Source organism: Dermacentor albipictus, unplaced genomic scaffold (genome assembly GCF_038994185.2).
Source record: "Dermacentor albipictus isolate Rhodes 1998 colony unplaced genomic scaffold, USDA_Dalb.pri_finalv2 scaffold_22, whole genome shotgun sequence".
Taxonomy (NCBI): Eukaryota; Metazoa; Arthropoda; class Arachnida; order Ixodida; family Ixodidae; genus Dermacentor; species Dermacentor albipictus.
Window position 1 is genome coordinate 4,419,415 of NW_027225576.1, and position 19,094 is coordinate 4,438,508.

A 19,094-nucleotide genomic window follows, 5' to 3' on the forward strand; every position below is an offset into this window, starting at 1 on the left:
TTCGCCCGAAAGGCGAATTGTCGACTGCGGTAGCAAATTAGCAAACAGCTATACGAAGTAAGGATCGTAGTTTTATCGGCCGTATAGACTTGTAAACGTTCGCTTACTAAGTTAACTAACATGATGCCACGCGCACACAAGCAAACAAGAACAGATCACACTCGATGACCGCGGACACCCACCCACAAAACGCTGGCGTGAAGAAGCGCGGCAGCAGCAGTGAGCGAACTGGCTTTCGGGCTGCCTATCCTTTCAACGCGAACAGCAGCAACGCAGCTATGCGCCGTCCGGGCACTCTGTCCCCCGTCGCAGATCGCTCTCAAGCCAGCCCACGCGGTTGTGCCATGCGCACTTACCGCCGGAGTTAATTACTGTGACCCCTCTAATTCATGTGAAAGATATGACAGGCGCTGCTGAACGGCGCTTCTAGTGAACGGTCTTTGAAGTCGCGCGGCGCATCACCGTGGAATCCGCCTAAAAGGCTTGTTCAATAATCTTGGTGGGCATACAGCAGTTCGAAGTAACCATGAATAAAGCCTTGCGGACATCCGTTTTGTGCGATGTTTGCTGTTTTTACGGTAATCATTTCTGTTGGTACAGTCGTTTTTATAGTAAGCATATTTTCCTCTGTCTAAGAGACCAAAAGTCCCCTTCGCGATATTCGTGTCGCGCTAGTTAAGTGAAAATACGGTAATTACTCTCTATTTTAGTACACAACATTACCAAATTACCGAGCTGGCTTACACAAGGCGCCACAAGCTATGTGTTTAGCATCCTCAACAACTTTATAGTTATATGCTGAAGCCAAAGCTTGCATCATGAGCTTCACAGTGAGCGTTCTATATTTCATGTGTATATATTTCAGATTGATGCCACTCATCCATCCCGTCTAGAGCTTCGTACTGTACCGCACACGACAGCTGAAACATCAGTCGAAAATGCTACACAGACAGGAACAGCAGAAAACATTTCCAATTGACACCTGAACTCTTACAATGCATAATGGTTCACTACTCTCGTTCTAACTTTGTAACTTTGTGGCTTGGTAGCGCGAAGTGAACACGGATACAGAAAGGAGCAGACAGGACGAGCGCTAACTCTCAACAAATTTTTTATTAAAACGAAAAACATATATATGGGTGATCGCAAAAACAGCAGCATAAGAACATGACAAGGTAAAAAAACGTCAGTTACACATCAGATATCTGATATGATATCAGATATCTGATGAGCAGCGGGTCATTAAACTGAATGTCCAGCCCCTCGTAGGCCGTGGGACCGTCGCGGCGGGCAAGTTCTCGCGCACGGTCGCGACAACACAAGTTAATTTTTTCTTTCTTTTTTTGCGCTTGGATGTCGCCTGTGTTGCACTTGGACGCTGGAAACGCCAAAAAGCGCGGGTGACAATAGGTGGTTGCGTGAAGCGCGCGTGGAATCGCGCATGCTCGTGAGCACGTACCTTTCGTTCTCAGCGCCTGGTGAAAATGGACGTCTCGGTTGAAGTGCAACCCTTACTTAGACTCTGCAAGGTTCAAGCACTTGTGTGGGACCTGTCAGGTGGCCATGTTACCGCTCAATGTACGTCGTCAAGAATTACGATCGTCGTGAACGCAAAAGAAGGCGGGGGAAGGTGCGCACAGACGGATCTGATTTTTCCCGAAGACGTTGTATTCGATGTCGAAACTATCACGAACCCCCAAGAAATCAGGGTTGTCAGGGACCGGAAAGAATTCGTCCAGCCGATGCCATGCCGAGAACTGACGTTCACCGTGCGTTTCCACCAGTCGGCCGGCTCTGACTGTGAGCAGAGGATGGAGCCCTTCGTCGAACCCGCAGTTGCCGCTGGTGTCCTCTACTGCTTTGAGTGCGTGGAATGCGCTACGGGGATTCTCGGCGGAGGGGTCAAATTTCGTCGAGTCGTGCCGCTGCCATCCGAAGACTGGAAGGAGACTGTGGGTGAGTGGTTTTGTAAGCAACGGGAAACTGCGAGCAGCGACGACCTTCCCGATGTTTTCTCGCCAAAGCCGGACGAGCTGTTCACGACCGCAGCTCACTTCGTTGTGCACGACAAAAAAGTTCGAGAAGCTGACATCGACAAGGAAGATGGGAAAGTACGTTGTGGCATCTGTCACGTTGTGGTGGGGAGAAAGGCGACTCCATCGTCCACGGCATTGTTTGCGACCCGCGTGACGCCAACTCCTGCCAACGAGGAGGATGGCAGCCCCATCGATGGCGTCGACGCGTCTCGCCTGCTGAGAGGCCTCATCAGAGCTCGGCTGCAGCTGAACGAGGCCTGCAGGATTGTGCTGGCTTCCGTAAGTAATCACAGCTGACACGGTCCTTTGGGCTAGTTGGAGGTGGCGAGGCGACATTGCAACTACGTACCACAGCGCGAGTGAGGAACGAGACCGTCCGGTCCCGTTTCTCACTCGTCGTTTTGCCCTGTACGCATGCATATGCAGTAAGTAATCGCACTTCCAAAAAAAAAAGAAGAAGAAAATACATCCTAATACATGCTTTTAAATATTCTACCCGTCGAGGGAATCGGATCCCGGTTGCCCACACCACTTGCGGAGATACTGACCACTATATAAACGTCGACAGTAGTTACTCGCTGCTGAGGTGCTTCTTCAAGAGCAACGCTACCGAAGATTTAAACGCCTCGAGGCCGCATGAAATTAACTAGAATTTTTTCTACCCAAATACATGTGAAAACAAGTACATAATTTAGAGCAACCGCTCTAACGATTTCAATGAAAATTGATCCACTCTGGAGACAGAAAGCTGAATTCATATAGAATGCCTGAACTTTGCCGACTACTTAAAGTCTCATAGCTTTATTGCGATAGCAATTTAGAAAAATTACGAGAAATCGATAATGGTACATTACCACGCTCGAACTCTGTTTGCCGCAATGCGGAGCCGTCTCGAGGTTGGAACCCTTGGAACCAGAGGTGGCCTGCTCCAGCCGAACACGCTAACTGCTCTCGGAGCAATCGGAATTGCCACGTGATAGTTTCTGACGGATCTCGGTCGCGCTCGCGGCTCGGAGGTTCCTTCGAGCGCCCTGAGCTGGAGAGAGACAGAGAGAATAAACGTCTTTATTGCGACATAGCAGTGAGGAAGAGTGTTCAGTCCAAGTCGCCGCCCCCGCATCTTTCTTTATTTTCCCCCCTTTTCCCCTCCTCCCACATCTTTCAACACCAGCAAGCGCTGATCATCGAGGTTGGAGCTGGTCAGTGCTTACTCCCGAAGCTCTTAGGGCGCGGCGCTATGAAAGGAGCAGCCGATTGTAAAGCGCGTTGTAAGAGCGCTCTTCAGCGCTTGAATGCAACCCGTCGAATGTACCATTGGAAATTTGCAAATCCTAACTGCGCCACGAAGAGACATCGCAGTTCTGTAAATCGCGTTAGTTGCAGTACCTGTAGCTATGCCTGTAATCCAAGTTACAGCTTACGTGGTTTTTGACGACCTTTACGAAGGCTGTGAAAAGAAAAATACTACTCACAAATTAGTGGTACAGTGAAAGAATTTGCGCTACCGATGCTAAAATTTGGCAGCAAGATCTATTCTAGGTTCTGAAGCGCTCACAGCATTCTTTGTGCGTGTAAAAAAATTCAAGTTCGCTTTGATTTACGCCCCTCGCAGAGTGATATCGAAGACATGAGATCTGTGATATTACATAGTCAGTTATCACTTTCGGAGTCTGCAGTACGGCGAAACACGGCATCGATGTGGCGAAGACAAATTTTGATTTTTTTTTTCTCGACAAATCAAGCACGGAAGAGTGCCAAGTTAAATGGATCGATCACGAACGAAAAATGCAGTCTTACCGCGAAATTTGACTAAGAACAGAACCGCAGTAAAAGCGTTTTTTTTTTTGTTTCGAGGTCTCTGTGTGTGTTCCATAGACACTTAAAGCTAGCAGCATTAACATAGCAGCCGTGGGGAAAACGTGTTCTTCGAGATTCTGATCCTTCACTTTGCTGATGTTCTTCGAGGCAACGTGAAATACAGGAGCAAAAAGACAAAACCCAGCTTAACTGGGTGCACAAAATCGAAGTTTAATATTTATTTACCTGTTCCATTTTGCGTGGTTGTTGTAAAAGCCTTGAAAGTTAAAAATCCAAGAAATTTGTAGCTGCTTCTGCTCTTCCTATAAAACTAAGTTTGATAGCAACTCCCTATGCTGACATAGCGATGTTAGAATAGGGGCCACAAAAGTTTGGGGCCCCATGGAGCTTTGCGGCTGTTGGCGTTGGGGAACGCTAAAACGAAGAGCTTAAGAAGAGGGCTTTGAGTTTTCGGATAGCGTCTTCCGCTTGCAGCGGCACTGCGGCGTCAAGCAAAAGCTATTATAAATAATAAAATACAATGTACGATTTTAGAATAAGAGTAATTTTGACTTTCGTGTTTTGGCGTTTAACTACAATTTAGAGGTTATTCTATTAGCAGCAAGCAATTTGTCAATTATTTGTTGCGCTCGGAAGTCTCGCCTGCTTCTTGCACAGCCGAAGCGTTTCGGTGTTTCGCCTATACGAGCCACGACATCGACAATCGACATCGACATCGGCGTCTAATGAATCAATCTTCATAACACACGCTAGTTGAGAGAAAGCGATAACAGCCGTCGCTTCTCTTTGCTTACGAACTTCACGCGTTGCCACGACTCGAGCCCAGTTTGGTGTTAGGTTAGAGCTGTTGCTTCAATGGGTGCCGCCATGTCTGCTGACGCAAAGCTTTTGATATGCGTATCCCCGCATGCCGCTACTGTACCCGGCACGGGTACCGGGTTTGACTAGAAGCCGGATATCACGTGGGGTCCGGGGAAGTACTCGCTTCCCCTGGATAGGCGCTAAAGCAGATAGGGAATTGAGGAAGTAATTTCTGAGGATACTAAAACAGAATGGAATTGCACACATTTAACAAGACTAACAATGCAGGAGATGACCGAAACTCAGATGACCGAAGCCCGGCAGCCGATTGCCTCCGCGACTAAAGAAATATTCGCGCTCAGAAAATCGTGCTTCTAAAACGCGTAATTCTCGGTATAAATAATACTTTTGTATCTTGATGATTGCTTTGGCAGAGCTCTCGTGCGGTACAGCACATGCTGGATCGCGAGAGAAAAATAACTTCATGCCTTCTACAACGAGCTCAGGTGCACAGGTTCTGCAAATAGGAAACTGAAATGTTTGCTTATTCATTTAAACAAAAATAAACTATCTAGGATATAGCTTCGTTGCAAGCTGAGCACGAGATCGCGGTTTCGAATCCCGGCTGCAGCACGGCCGTATTTCAGTGGAGGCGAAATGCAGAAACGGCCGTCTGCTTGCGTTGCAGTGCACGTTAAAGATCCCCAGGGGGTCAACATCAATTCGGAGCCCACCACTACGGCGTCCCTCGTAATCAGAAAGTGGTTTCGAGACGAAATGCGGAGCAGCACGAAGCTTGACAGCTCCACGTTGTGCGCGCTGGGGTTACGTGTGCACGATTTCTTTCGCCGCAACGAGATGCCGACTGTCGAGTAGACAACGAACGAGTTCTCGAAGCGTATGGATCTCCCATCACTGAAGCGGTGTACTGGGCGTCGCCTGCTTGTCGCGCTCGGACACGAACACGAGAAGAGGAGCCGTGACTCGCTGCTTATCGACCGGGATGACATCGCCGAATGGCGGAATCGCTACCTTCGTGACGTGGAGCACTACCGGGCGGAAGGCCGGAAGATCTTCTTCCTGGACGGAGACATGGGTGACGGCGGGACACACTCGGTCGATCGCGAGGACAGACACCGTGGTGCAGAAGCGCGGACGCCCGTACGCTCGATGACCTGTCGACGGGTCCTAAACAACCTGGGAAAAGCCAGCTCCTGATCATAACGCACACTGGGAGCGAGAATGGCTTCGTCGACGGCTGCTTGGATGTATTCCGAGGCCAAAATACAGGCGACTACCACGAAGAAATGGAACGCAATTGTTTCGAGAGGTAGTTCACTGACGTTCTGCAGAAATTGCCAGCTGGTAGCTTCATTGATACGGACAATGCACCTTATCACATCCGGCGAGAAGATAAATTGCCGCCGACAGCCTGGAAGGAGGAATAAACTACTGGAGTGGCTCAAAAGCAAGAGTATCGCCTACAGTGAAAGGATGGTGATGAAGCAGCTGCTTGAGTTGGTGTCATCGTTTAAGTGACGGTTACTGAGCAATACATCGTATAGACAACGCAGCTGAAAAGGCTGATTGTATTTAAATTATGGGGTTTTACGTTCCAAAAACGCCATCTGATTATCAGGCACGCCGTAGTGGGGAACTCCGGATTAATTTTGACCACCTGGGGTTCCTAACGTGCATGGATGTTTTTGCATTTCGCCCTTATCGAAATGCGGTCGCCGTGGCCGGCATTTGATCCCGCGACCTCGTGCTTAGCAGCGCAACGCCAAAGGCACTAAGCAACCGCGGCAGGTCACCGGTTGCGTTTTACTCGGATTCCCGTCGTACCTGTGCGAATTTAATCCTATTGAGCTGATGTGGGCTAAGACAAAAATAGCATCGCTGCGGGCAACAGCGACTCGAAGCTCTGCACATTCGAAGACATCTTGAATGAGGAAATCACGCACGTAACAGCGTAAGAATGGCGGAAGAACATGCAGCCCGTGGTAGAACTGGAGGCAAAGTTCGGACTTGAAACGTCCGCGAGCGACCACATCCAACGCACCGTCATCCAACTGGTGATGAAGACTCTGACAGCGCTTGTGGCGTCGTCTTCTCGTATCGTGTCCCTTCTGCGTTGTGCGCTGTTAACACCAGGATGGAAAACCAACAAACCCAAGCTGCTATTCCGAAGAAAGCGACTCCGACTGCTAGCTGTCCGCCATTGAGCCACTCAACGAAGCGTAAAGGCTTATGTTTAATGAAACAACAGCCCTTAATAGGGCTACTATAATTTTGCTGGTGAACGCTATAGCCGAGCATCCATCCCGCGACCTCCAAAATTAAAAAAAAAAATGGTAGGCGACCCTAACCTTTCACTTAGGTGTCTCTTAGTGGCACTCGCACCTCGGCGTTGTTGTTCGTTAGGTTAAGCGAGTGAACGTCATTCCCCTGGCAGGATATTTGGGCGAGGAGGAAGCGCAGAACGCGCCACCTGGTAGGACGTAGTCCTCTAGCGAGCCGCGCAAGAACTAGGTGGTGTTGGCACGAAGCGTGCCTTACCAGAATCACCTAGACTACCTAGTCTAGGTGATGTTGGCGATACGCGCCTTCTCTGCTGACGTCAGAGCATGTAACGTGTGTGTGTGCGCGCGCGCAGCTGTTGCGAGCGGGCGGCAAGCAGGTAAACGCCGAGAAAAGAGAAGCAAAAGAGGGGTGAATGACGTCACATCCGCTCTGCTAGACATGTTCAGCCTATGTCACGCAACTGTTTTCCATTAATTAGCCAGTTAAATACTGTGCCACCTTCTTGTGTGTGACGTCATTAGTAACGTCATTATTGCCACCTTCTACTTCCGAGTTTCCAGGAGTTTCGCCAAAGTCGTTCTCACGTGGCGGGTTTCTAAAGTCTACGATTCTGTGCTTTGGTGTGCGGTAATCAGATTTCTAATTAATTATAATTATTCCAGGAACTTCAGCAACTCAACCGATGACTAAAGTCATATCTGATATCGTATCTATAAGGAAATCCATGAATATTGTACTGCACTGTCTTTTTCTATATTTTTTCTGATTTATTTTTAATTTCGTCCTTGGTCGTCTCAGGAGGTCAACCGGAAGTGCTGGGCAAGGAACAAGAGTGTAGCTGTAGGGCGGCAATTTGGGCTAGTTGGCGGAAATTCATCTTGTAGTTAGGAGGGTACTTCGCTATAAGCACGCTATAAACTTCTGTTGTCCGTGTGTTTATAGCGTTCCCCTAAATTACATGAAGAAACAAGAGTGTCACTACAGTGTCACTAACAGGTAGTTCATTTGATGGCATATTCCTTTTAATGGAAGCTCAGTTCTGAAAAAACAACGTCTTGTACAAATATCGTGCTCAATTTAAGTACTGGCATGGAAACATACTTAAGTGCTGGCAAATCCGAATGCAAACACAATTATTAACACTGAATAACATTGTGGGGCCCAAAATGGTCATTCGGGCAGCCATTGCCGAGCTTGAAGGGCGCCGTGGTGAAACAGCAGTAGTCGAGGCACGTTTGGAAGGCACCGTCAGCAGTGTGCACTTCAAAGCGCAGTTGTGCCGTATCTTTTGTTTAATTTGTTTATCTGGCTCGGGCAAGTAACGCAAATGCAAGCACAATTATTAGCCCCGGATAACGTTGCTAGCATGCTTTTGTCGTTTTATATACCGAAAAATGCTGAGTAAAGTTGAACGTGTTTTATTGAGGCAGTTTGTTCATTGCACAAGGCGCAGGCAAAGCGACGCCCAGATTCAGGCAATAAAATTGGTGAAGTAATAAATGGTGAAAGTTGCACAAGCTTCGAGGGCACTGCTTTGCTGGGTTATATTCGCTGAAAAATGCCTTTGTTACGACGAAAGCGTCAGACAGGAAATGACACTCTACTGCGCATTGTTACCTGTGTTTAAAATGTGTATCACCACATGTGATGGGCAGCGAAACCGTCTGTTTACTAAGAGTGGAAGCGTGAAAAAAATAAAGGAACATAGCAAGGTGCTGTTTCAAAATATTGCACCCTTTCATGCGCACTTCTACTGAGCTGCCGCATGCACTGATGCGTAAACATACGAACAGAGGTAAAAGGCGAAGTTACTGTGCAACACACATGATGGTTTTAACAAAATGTAGATGTAAACTTTTCTGTTGTCATAGCTTCTAGACCTTTCTTTTGTACATATTGTTTAATCACATTGCGGTAACAACACAAGAAGCAAGGACAGAATGGTAGCAGAAAACACAGCTAGAAGGCAGATTCAGAAGACAAGGTAGATGAGAGAGAAATGCTCTAATGGGATCGAAGAGGCCAGCCCTGCTATTCACAGGACTTGGTGCTTTGAATCAAACGAGTTAACTAAAGACGTAGCTTAAAGTAAACTTACAAAAACAAACACAAATATAGAATAAAACAACATAAATAAGAATAAACACAAACGTTCAAAAACCACAGGGAGTCAAAATTAATCCGTAGTCTCCCACTACGGCGTGTCTCATAATCCTGTTGTGGTTTCGGCACGTGCAGCCCCATAATTCAAATAAAGTTTAACACTTATGCCACGGTGCGATATGCCGTGTGAGGCAATGACAATACTAGCCGTATCGGAGGTTATGAACAATGGCGCACAACAGTGCCTCAAGCAAACACGTCTCCTTGTGTGTTCTGTGTACTACGCAGCCAAACAGCTGTGGTGCACGCAAGGTAACGTTTAACATCAACTCACCACTCCCGTGTCGCACTGAACGTTGAGTAAATTAAACATTCACCGTCAACATCACCGCTAGTTATCGTCAACCAAAGCAAACAGCACAGAGAGCTTCGCTTGCGTCGATTCCCACAGTGCGTGGGAAGCGCATAATCTTTTGTTTGTCGGGAATCTATGGATCGTTTCATGGTACATCTCGGCTGTGGCACGTACATACCCACACACAAGGGTATTGGCTACTTTGAACCAAAGCCACTCCATCCACGCGCCAATGCCACTCTATACCGGGCAACAGGTCAAGGCAATATCCCTCTCGCAATCCTTCTTCAAGCGACCCCTTTGTGCAGTGAGCACAGCCGGCAATTTTGGCTGTTAACGCATTGTCGCTAAACCGAGATCTTCGAGCCACCTCCTCTTTGTGTCGGTGGCATCTTCTGAAAGACGACTACTTAATTCTTATTGCAAGTGCTTAGGGAAAAGGGCAGGTGCAATGAGGTTTTTTGTGTCTTTTTATTTTTATTCTTTGAGGGGGGGGGGGGGGAGTCAGGGGGTGAGGAGGTGCTTCTCGTGCATGGCACGAGTTTGAAGAAGGCGCTTCGGTCGAAGCCATATCGAAATCTGACTGTGAATTTCGGTTAGAATGTTTCGATTTCCAACAAAGCCATAAGAAACTTGACTATACGGAATCTTGAATTCAGGCGGCGCGACGAAAAGGGCAAGTAACGGAATTTAATGAGTTTCACTAGGACGTTTTTCTTCTTTCCTTCCATTTTTTACACAACTATATATAGTGTACATAAGGGAGTTATAATTGTTGCACGTTCGCACTTTGTACACAGAAAAGCATTGCCTTCCACGTTGGTGCACAGTTTACGCACAGCTGAGAACGCCGGTCTGGCGGCAGAATGTGGTGGGAACGAGGAGGCGCAAGCGAGTTAGCTTGCACGATTCACACGGCCTGTAACGTAAATACTTTGCTGCGACCCATTGATGCGGACTATACTGGCTGTAGGCTCTGGAACCGTGTCTTCACTCGAACTTTTTTGAAGCGGTAATAAAGGGGCCGGCAAATGTTGAGAGCATTCTCGCGATTCCAAGACGTATTGCCACTGAGTGCTGCATGCTCTGTAGCTCGATTCATTGAGCGCGTCTCTCGCTGCGGTGGAGCCCGCTTACCCCAAGCTTTGTACTCCGTGTGTACGTGCGCAGGACAAGAAGGTCCTGCTGCTGTGGCTGATGGAGACGGGCCTGCAGCACTTCTACGCCAGAGAGGTCCAAGGTAAAGAAGTGCGTGTTGACCTGCAGGTGGGCAGCAAGGTGAGCGTACCATATACTGTTAGCAGCGAGGATCATGTTGTCGGGGATGTAGGGAAGACATGGCCGCCCGATCGTTTTGAGATGAAACCACCGAATAACACTGGGCTAATTGATGTGGTCTAGAGGGATCGATCAAGGGATGTTGCTTGAGGCAGCGTTTTCAGTTCAAGTGCCAAGCGTTTCTGTAGCTCTCTCTGCCCCACCCCCAGTGGGAAGGAGAATAAACGGGTGCGTAGAGTAGCGTAAGGGAAGTCGAAGTGCTAAATAAAAAAAATGGGGGGGGGGGGGCGAGGCGGCAGTGGTAGTGCGCGGCCGGTTCATTCAAAAAGTAGCGGTGACAAAAACTAAAAAGAACCTACGCCTGTAAGCAGGCGCTGTTTTGGCTTGTCCCTACCGTGCTCCGACTCTATTCGCAGAGATGCGGAGCCCTCTAGAGATTGGACTCACAGGAACAATGTCCCAGCCGAACGTTAAGCTGCTCCCAGAGCAATCAGAGTCACCGCGCACGTGGTCGAGATTGTCGGATCTCGGTCGCGCTCCCGTATCGAATGTGAGAGCGCCTCCAAGCGCTCTGAGCCAGAGCGAGGCGCTCTGTTGAACGAATCAGGGGAATGTGTTCTGAGCGCTCGATTTTGACCGGCGGAATTTAAAACGCCTCGCGAGAACGCTGAAAAGCGATTAGTCGAATGTGCCGTCAGGGGTATAAACACGTATTCCTTTAAGAGTAATTAGTAGTGCATATTGGAAATAAAAGTTGACAGACACTTTCGCATGCGCGAAAGAGGATGAAGGCGAAATCTTGTGCGCTTACGAGAGATTCATTACTTGACATTTTCATTCTAATGCGTTGTTACTTCCTATTGTTTTCTCCAACCAAAGGTCGTGGGTTCGAGTGCCTTAATTAAGTGTGCCTTAATTAATAACAAAGGTAGTGGGTTCGGCACTCGACCTTCACGATTGCAATTGGAATCCGACTTGAAGATATGGCCTGTTCGTCCATATCTCCATGTTGGGTCGTGGGTTCGAGTGTCTTAATTCATTTCGCCTTAATTAACATCATAGGTCGTGGATTCGACTCCCACCAAAGCTCGTGGCGGACTCGAGTCCCTTAATTAACTGCATCTTCATTAACTGTGTCTTGAAGTAATTTTGCCTTAACACAAAAGGTCGTGGATACGAGTGCCTGAATTAACTCAATCTTACTGAACTGTGCCTTGTCTTTGCCGTAATTAACACCAAGGGTAGTGGTTCGACTCCCACCAAAGGTCAAGGGTTGAACCCCCAATTTCGGTGTCATTGTATTTTGGTGCCATAACGCCGGATGGTCAGATTTTCGTCCCATGTGGCGGAGAAGGCTTTAGCCTTAATAATATTTCATTGCACGCATCCATTAAAGAAAGCTACTAGAATCGGGCCTGCCAAACTACATTGAGCTTGACTGGCAGTGCCAGGCAGGTAGAAACTAACTGCTAAAGATACGAAACAACAGTCAGGAATGTTGTAAATAAACGTGTTGAGCACGAACACGGCTTGCCGAAAGCTGAGAGGGAGATTAAGTAATTATGAGATACCCAAAGAAATTAGGACAAGACATTAATGTTCAGCTGGGGACAACAGGAAGGTTATCACTAAGAAATTAAATTACTAAAAAGTGTCATGTGAAGAAAAAAAATTCGGTGCGAGCTTTTGTCTGACCATTTGCAACAGCGCAAAAACTTAAACGGTGCTGTTCAGAGTCTCGCCAGTGGTGTACCGCACATTAGAAGGCTACCTCTGAAGCTGCAACCAACAGGCATCGCAGAAGAAGGAAAATAACTGAAAACGACTGATCTGTAACTTCTGTCTCCATTGGTTACATTCCTCCGAAGTAGCTTTGCCTCTGCTGATGGCTCCGGGTTCTTGTCACGCCCTCCGATGACCTTGACGATCGAAGTTTCTCATAACACTGCTGTGGGGAACACACTTCAAGCCATGGTGACCCCAGCCGGAAAAAAATAGCCCGCGAATTTATTTGCTCCAATCTTTCTACACAGTCGTGTGGAACGGTACGCAGCGCGCCGCCTGTAATGCTTTGTACAAATTATACATCCCCCATAGCCTCCGACATCGGGCTGTGCGCGCTCGCGCCTCCTCATCCTGGAGGCCATGCATCCGCCTCCCTTCTGAAGAGTCGTGCCAATGCAGTCTCGCCCCGATCGTGTGCGGTAGGGATAGGCGGCAGGGAGTGTTAATTGACGTGTTCCGGATTACGCACTTCGCTTCCACCTGAAGTTCCGCCTTCTCTGGGTGGCACACAGTCAGGTTTGCTGGTGGCCACAACCATTTACGCCATCCTGGCGAGTCTGCGCCCCAGGTCAACCATAGGGCACGAGATGACGCCTGTTTCGCGCCAGAACACCACTCGATGTCTCCACCACGTAGCTTCGGCGCCGTAGCTAGGGCTCAAACACGTGAAAGAACAAACACGAGTGCTGCATTGCAACTGACGACAATTGCAGTGGAACTAATTCCGTACCAATTCCGTATCTCAGGGCTCCGTGTTGGGTCCAGTTTTGTTTTTGCGCTACGTAAATAATTTGTCAGACACAATTATTCCTCCTAATATTACCGTACGTTTATTTGCGGGTAATTGTTTAATTTACTCAGATATAAACGGCTGCCACCACCAAATCGCACTAAATTCTGCGCTGCAGGTTGTCGCAGCCTGGTGCAAGAAAAACAAAATGAAAATTAACTTCAGCAAGACATCTTCCATGCGGCTGACTAAGATAGCTAAAAGCATGTTAGCATTTGATTACGATATTGGCGGACACCAGTTAACGTAAGTTAACTCTTTTAAATACATTGGCTTAACAATATCTTCAGATTTAAACTAGAAAACGCACAATAAGGACATTTGCTCAAAAGCTGAGAGAAAATTGTGGCTTCTCTGAATGAAGTTAAAGCTCGCTACTCTGAAGTCGAAGTTAACGATGTATGTAACCCTTGCGCGTCCCTCTAACGAGCGCTGTATGGGATCGGCACCAAAAATGTCTGAAAGACAAGATTGAAAAAGTCTGGAGAAGAGCGGCTCGATTCATACTGTCGAAATACAGACGCACAGATTTTGTTACTAATACTTCAACTTGCGAAGTTTGCTGAATATAGAAAAATCGCGAGACTAAAATTCTTGTATCAATTACACTGTAATTCACTTAATTTGAATGCTGACCTTGACTTAAACCTACGTTCTTCTCGCACCTTAAGAAGTTCCCATAAAAACAATTAGAACCAATCACAGCGCCAAAAGAGTGCTTTAAATATTCACTATGCCCTAAAACAACAGAAGAATGGGATTCCACTCCCCATCCCCACCACCAAAGTCCTTCAATCAGCCTCATTAAAGCAATTTGAAGAGTGGCTTTCATCTCATTTCCGCTGCGGAAATTAAAGTTTTAGGGATACCTCGCACTGCTGATTTACAAGCTGCACCACTGTTTCTTTTGTTGTCAATTATTTTTTTAGCACTATGCATATGTGAACGCCTGACTATTTTTATATTTTTTTCTTTCTTCTCTTTATTGCCTCCTCATTGGTGTCACATGTGATTTGCTCTGTAACATATTATGCGTTATGTACCCACTTGCACATCTAGATCTGCTTATTATTGGTATTATTTTATGTTCGACTAAAGCACTGCCTATTATTCACGTATTGTCTTGGGTATGTGTGTTTATTTTACCCGCCAGGTAACGACCCTCGGGTTAACAGTATAAATAAATAAATAAATAAATAAATAAATAAATAAATAAATAAATAAATAAATAAGTAAATAAATAAATCAGTAAATAAATAAATAAATAAATATTTTTACATCAGCATGGCAGACACTAGATGGTCGTGTAGCCGTCGCTGTCCGTTTGCTTATTAACAAGTATTCGTTAATTAACTTTCTAATTATTGGTTTTACCGACAGCATTGCAAGGGTAGTATTGAAAAGAGGAATCCACAGCAGGCAGAAGCAATTCACGTGATTTTATGAACGCCACCAGATCATGAGATATGACCGTGTATTTCGTGGCACATTTTGGAAGCGCATGTATCGAATCTCGATCGTAGTTCTCTCGGCGTTGCTACGGACACGCCTTCAGCAATGAGTGATCCGGGGACACGCTCTGCCTGGTGTCTCGGCACCTGCCGAGACATGTCGCCTCCCAATGATGGCGTGTATTAAGGTCACTCCCAGTTGGCCGCTGATGGTGTCGTAGATGTCGAACGCTTAGAGATCCGCACTGCGCGATTCTGCGCTATTGCTGACATGTATAGACGCGGCCAATGCGTGAGTGCAGTTCAAACGTCAACCGCATACTCTTGCTTAGATTGGGTAGGTTGAAGGGGGGGGGGGGGCATGCATGTTTTGGTGATAGTAATGAAAGCTCGTCTGGTCAGGTAGCATATTAGAAACCATTTAAATGTTCAGTGTTTCGTTATCACGTCTATAGAAATCGTTCAATTTGTTCGACAGTTTTTTATTGGTGTTGTTGAACATCCCGTTGGAATTATTCTACTAGCAACATTATGCACCGTCTGAGATGACAACTTAACAGAGACTATTTGTCAGATATGACAATTTCTGGCAGATTGGGCAGCCTGGAAAAGTAAACCTCCTAGTGGAGGTATCGTTGAACTAGCCTCCAATATGCTCCTAGCACTTCTTCAATAAAACGACCCAAAATTTCCGCTTTGGTCGACTCGGCAAATAATTTTTAAAAAGCTGTGCCAGTGAAGATACGCAAGCTTCTCTCGGGTTGCCAATTTTCCGATCCGGCGTATAGGCTGTTAACGATGCCTCAAAGAATGGTAAACGCTCGTGAGTGCGTATTATCTTGATAAGTGTGTTCGACTGATATCAAGTGCAACTTTAGTTTTCCACAGTGGGTGTGTTTTGTCTATCAGCGCTTCGACACCATAGGTACAAATTAGTACGAGCAATAATTCCCGTAGTGTTGGGTTTTCACTCACACAAGAGCACGCAGTCGATTTCAGATTGGCCTTCGACGGCAGCTTGACCAGCAGTCTAATCTCTCACACTTTGAACACCGTCTGTGAACGTTCCCTTATTCATTACTGTACCATATTTTACATCACTCCACATTACTGTACATCACCACACGTGAACTGAACAAAGCACTCCGGTGTTCCAGCGCCAGTTGAACGCACACTGAACAACCTTGCTTGAACAGCAAAACTGATCGAACGCCATAATCAAGTATGAGGAGGCTTCTGCATGCTCTCTTAGCTGGCAAGCATTGTTTCGCTAGCCTAAATAATTCTGCAGAAATACAAGCCACGTGCCTTCTGCAATGACTATAATCCAATGGTCCCCGTACCATAGGAATTTACCCGTTTCTACATTCGCGGAAGCTACTGTTTCCCGCATAGCATGGGCATCACTGTGGTTAGTACTGACGCCAACAAATCTTCATAATAATTTTTTGCTTGATCTAACTTACAAATGTTTCGAGCTAGGAACCAGATGCATGTTCTGTACATTTCAGATTTTTGTACTCTCATTCCTTGTACTAAAGGTAGGAAATTAGTACTTTCATTGGTGTTCCTTGAGGTGCTTCTTTCAAGTTTCACGTAAGAATTGTCAAAAATTATCAGAGCAAATATTACTGTTATGCATCCATTCAAAACACCAGGGATCAAGCTATAATTTTATGTATCGCAGTATACATGGCGACAACGGTGTCTTGGAATAAAATGTGGAAACATAGAAAGCACCGAAATTGAACGCATTTATAGCGGTAACGAATGGACCGAGTCAGAAAGTATTATTTGACTTTCCGGAACCCAAACTGAGGTTCTTTGTTTAAAACGTAGGTGGCACGCACATTGTATTGGTTAGTTTACATACGCAGAACGTGACGTAATGAGCGAAGATAAATTTCGGGCATAGTGTTAGGTGTCGCCTGTATGATTTGAGCATGTCTCGTTATGACGTTCTCTTCCGTTGCGGTAATTGACGCGTTTTCCAAGTTTATGACGTGATTGCACTTGCGAACTTGTCTGGCTGGTAGTTGAACAGCGAAGGATGAACTGTAGGTTGCCCAGGTTATTGCAGTGTGCGCGATGTGCAGGTTGCTGCTTGTCCATGCCTCTATATCGCGAGGCGTCTTCAAGCCGTCAAGGTTCGTATAGGTGGAAAAATATAACGGTAACTCTCATTTTGGTGTCATGGTGCTAGAAAGGTGCGCAAAATTATAGTGCTATTAGCTGCACCACAGTGTCAACACGAAACACACGCACGGTTCTATCACCAGGAGTGTTGTGGATAAAATATAGCGCACAAATTTTCGTCGAGGTTTGGTTGCGGGTATGGTTCACGTTACGCTTTTTGTTAATTGTGTCTTACGTGGTCTGTGTGTTACGCAGCTGCGCTACATGGGAACTGATGCCTCAGATGCCCTCGTGAACACATGGAAGACAGATCCCTCAGTTGGCCAGTACCAAATTGAAGAGGAAGTGATGGAGGACACGCTGTACTACATGCGTACATGCTGTAACTCCATGGGCGCCGCCTCCGAGCGCTTTCATGTTATTTTCCTACCAGGAGTGGTGGCCCAGTCTTAGCCTCCTCTGTGTGGGTGCGTGTGTGCAGTCTCTCGTTTGAATAAAGTTTCTGCAGCTTCCTTCCTGTTGTGCGTACTTATTATGGCGTATATGACGCGAAGTAAAGTGAAGTAAGACCAGAGCAGGAAAGAACGGTGCTGCAGAAACAGACGGCAGTTTACGTGATGGCATATGTTGAGCACGAAACGCCTCAAGTGTTTGAAGTATAGTTATCGGGGCGAGCTAACACGAGAATGTTAGCAGCGGTTCAGCCGTAAGCTGTTAGATTCGTGTAAACAAACCCGCATGAAATATCCTTTGGTTTCAGTGACTAACTCTGCGAACAGTGCTTCTGAACACTCGACTCCTCGATGAGTTCAGAGACTCGGGAGACTTCAGAGAACTCCAGTTCCACCTGAAAAAACCTCTTGTCTGTACAGAAAGAAAAAAGTAGGAGTTTCGCCCGAAAGGCGAAGCATCGATTGTGGTAGCAAATTAGCAGACAGCTGTACGATGTAAGGATCGTAGTTTTATCGGCCCTGTACACTTGTAAACATTCACTTACTAACTAAATTAACAAGGATGATGTCGCGCGCACACAAGCAAACATGAACGCATCACACTCCATTACCGCGGATACACGCCGTCGAAACGCTGGCATGAGGAAGCGCAGCAACAGCAGTGAGCGAAGTGATCTTCCGGCTGCCTGTCGTTTCAACGCAAACAGCGTCCACGCAGCTATGGGCTGTCCGCGCACCTAGACTCTGTCCCCCGTCGCAGATCGCTTTCAAGATATTGCTAAGTGTGCAAAGACATAGACCAAAGAGGCTATTTACAGGCTGTTTACACTGGATTCAGACAGTCAGGCCGACACTCGCTCGCGCCAAGGGCAGAGGCCCACTTCATCGTCGTTCTCGCGGCGGCACGTCTCTTGAGCATCTCTCGATGATATCGTAATAAGATAAAGCCCTCGCGGCCGCGCCATATGCAGTTGCCGCCGGGATGGACAGTCCGCCCCCCTCCCTCTGCCATCTTGCGCGCGACGGAAGACGGCGCGATTGCTCCTCGCTATCGTCCCTCGCACGCGCAAGATTGAGCCACCATCTTAGGCTCACCATCGCACGGTTTCATTCGCACGTAGAGCACAGGCGCCTGGAGTGTGCATATAATTGCTATCGCAATTCAACTGGATGACACTAGAGCTATGCTTACACGAACCCGATGAAGTCGAAGTCGAGTCAGGTTGACGGGCCGAAGACTTTGTCATCAGGTTTATGTAAGCGCGAGCGGGTGAGCTGTGTCTTACCAGTGCTCACCTACGGGGCAGAAACCTGGAGGCTTACGAAAAGGGTTCTACTCAAATTGAGGACGACGCAACGAGCTATGGAAAGAAGAATGATAGGTGTAACGTTAAGGGATAAGAAAAGAGCAGATTGGGTGACGGAACAAACGCGAGTTAATGACATCTTAGTTGAAATCGAGAAAAAGAAATGGGCATGGGCAGGACATGTAATGAGGAGGGAAGATAACCGATGGTCATTAAGGGTTACGGACTGGATACCAAGGGAAGGAAAGCGTAGCAGGGGGCGGCACAAAGTTAGGTGGGCGGATGAGATTAAGAAGTTTGCAGGGACGGCATGGCCACAATTAGTACATGACCGGGGTTGTTGGAGAAGTATGGGAGAGGCCTTTGCCCTGCAGTGGGCGTAACCAGGCTGATGATGATGATGATGAGCGGGTGAGACCGAGCGAGCGTAGAGGCGAATTCAGTTAACCCGACTCCAAGAGATATAGTCACTCGCCAA

The 19,094-nt window shown here is 47.1% G+C and overlaps 1 protein-coding gene across 1 annotated transcript; it reads left to right on the top strand.

Annotated features, from left to right (window-relative positions):
- Nucleotides 1-1,412: 1,412 nt before the first annotated feature.
- On the top strand, nt 1,413-17,369 carry LOC139052381 (E3 ubiquitin-protein ligase E3D-like). The gene is made up of 3 exons (XM_070529480.1): nt 1,413-2,315; nt 10,588-10,695; nt 17,113-17,369. The coding sequence occupies exons 1-3, from the start codon at nt 1,485-1,487 to the stop codon at nt 17,308-17,310; spliced, it is 1,137 nt and encodes a 378-aa protein (XP_070385581.1). The 5' UTR covers nt 1,413-1,484; the 3' UTR covers nt 17,311-17,369.
- The last annotated feature ends 1,725 nt before the right edge of the window (nt 17,370-19,094 follow it).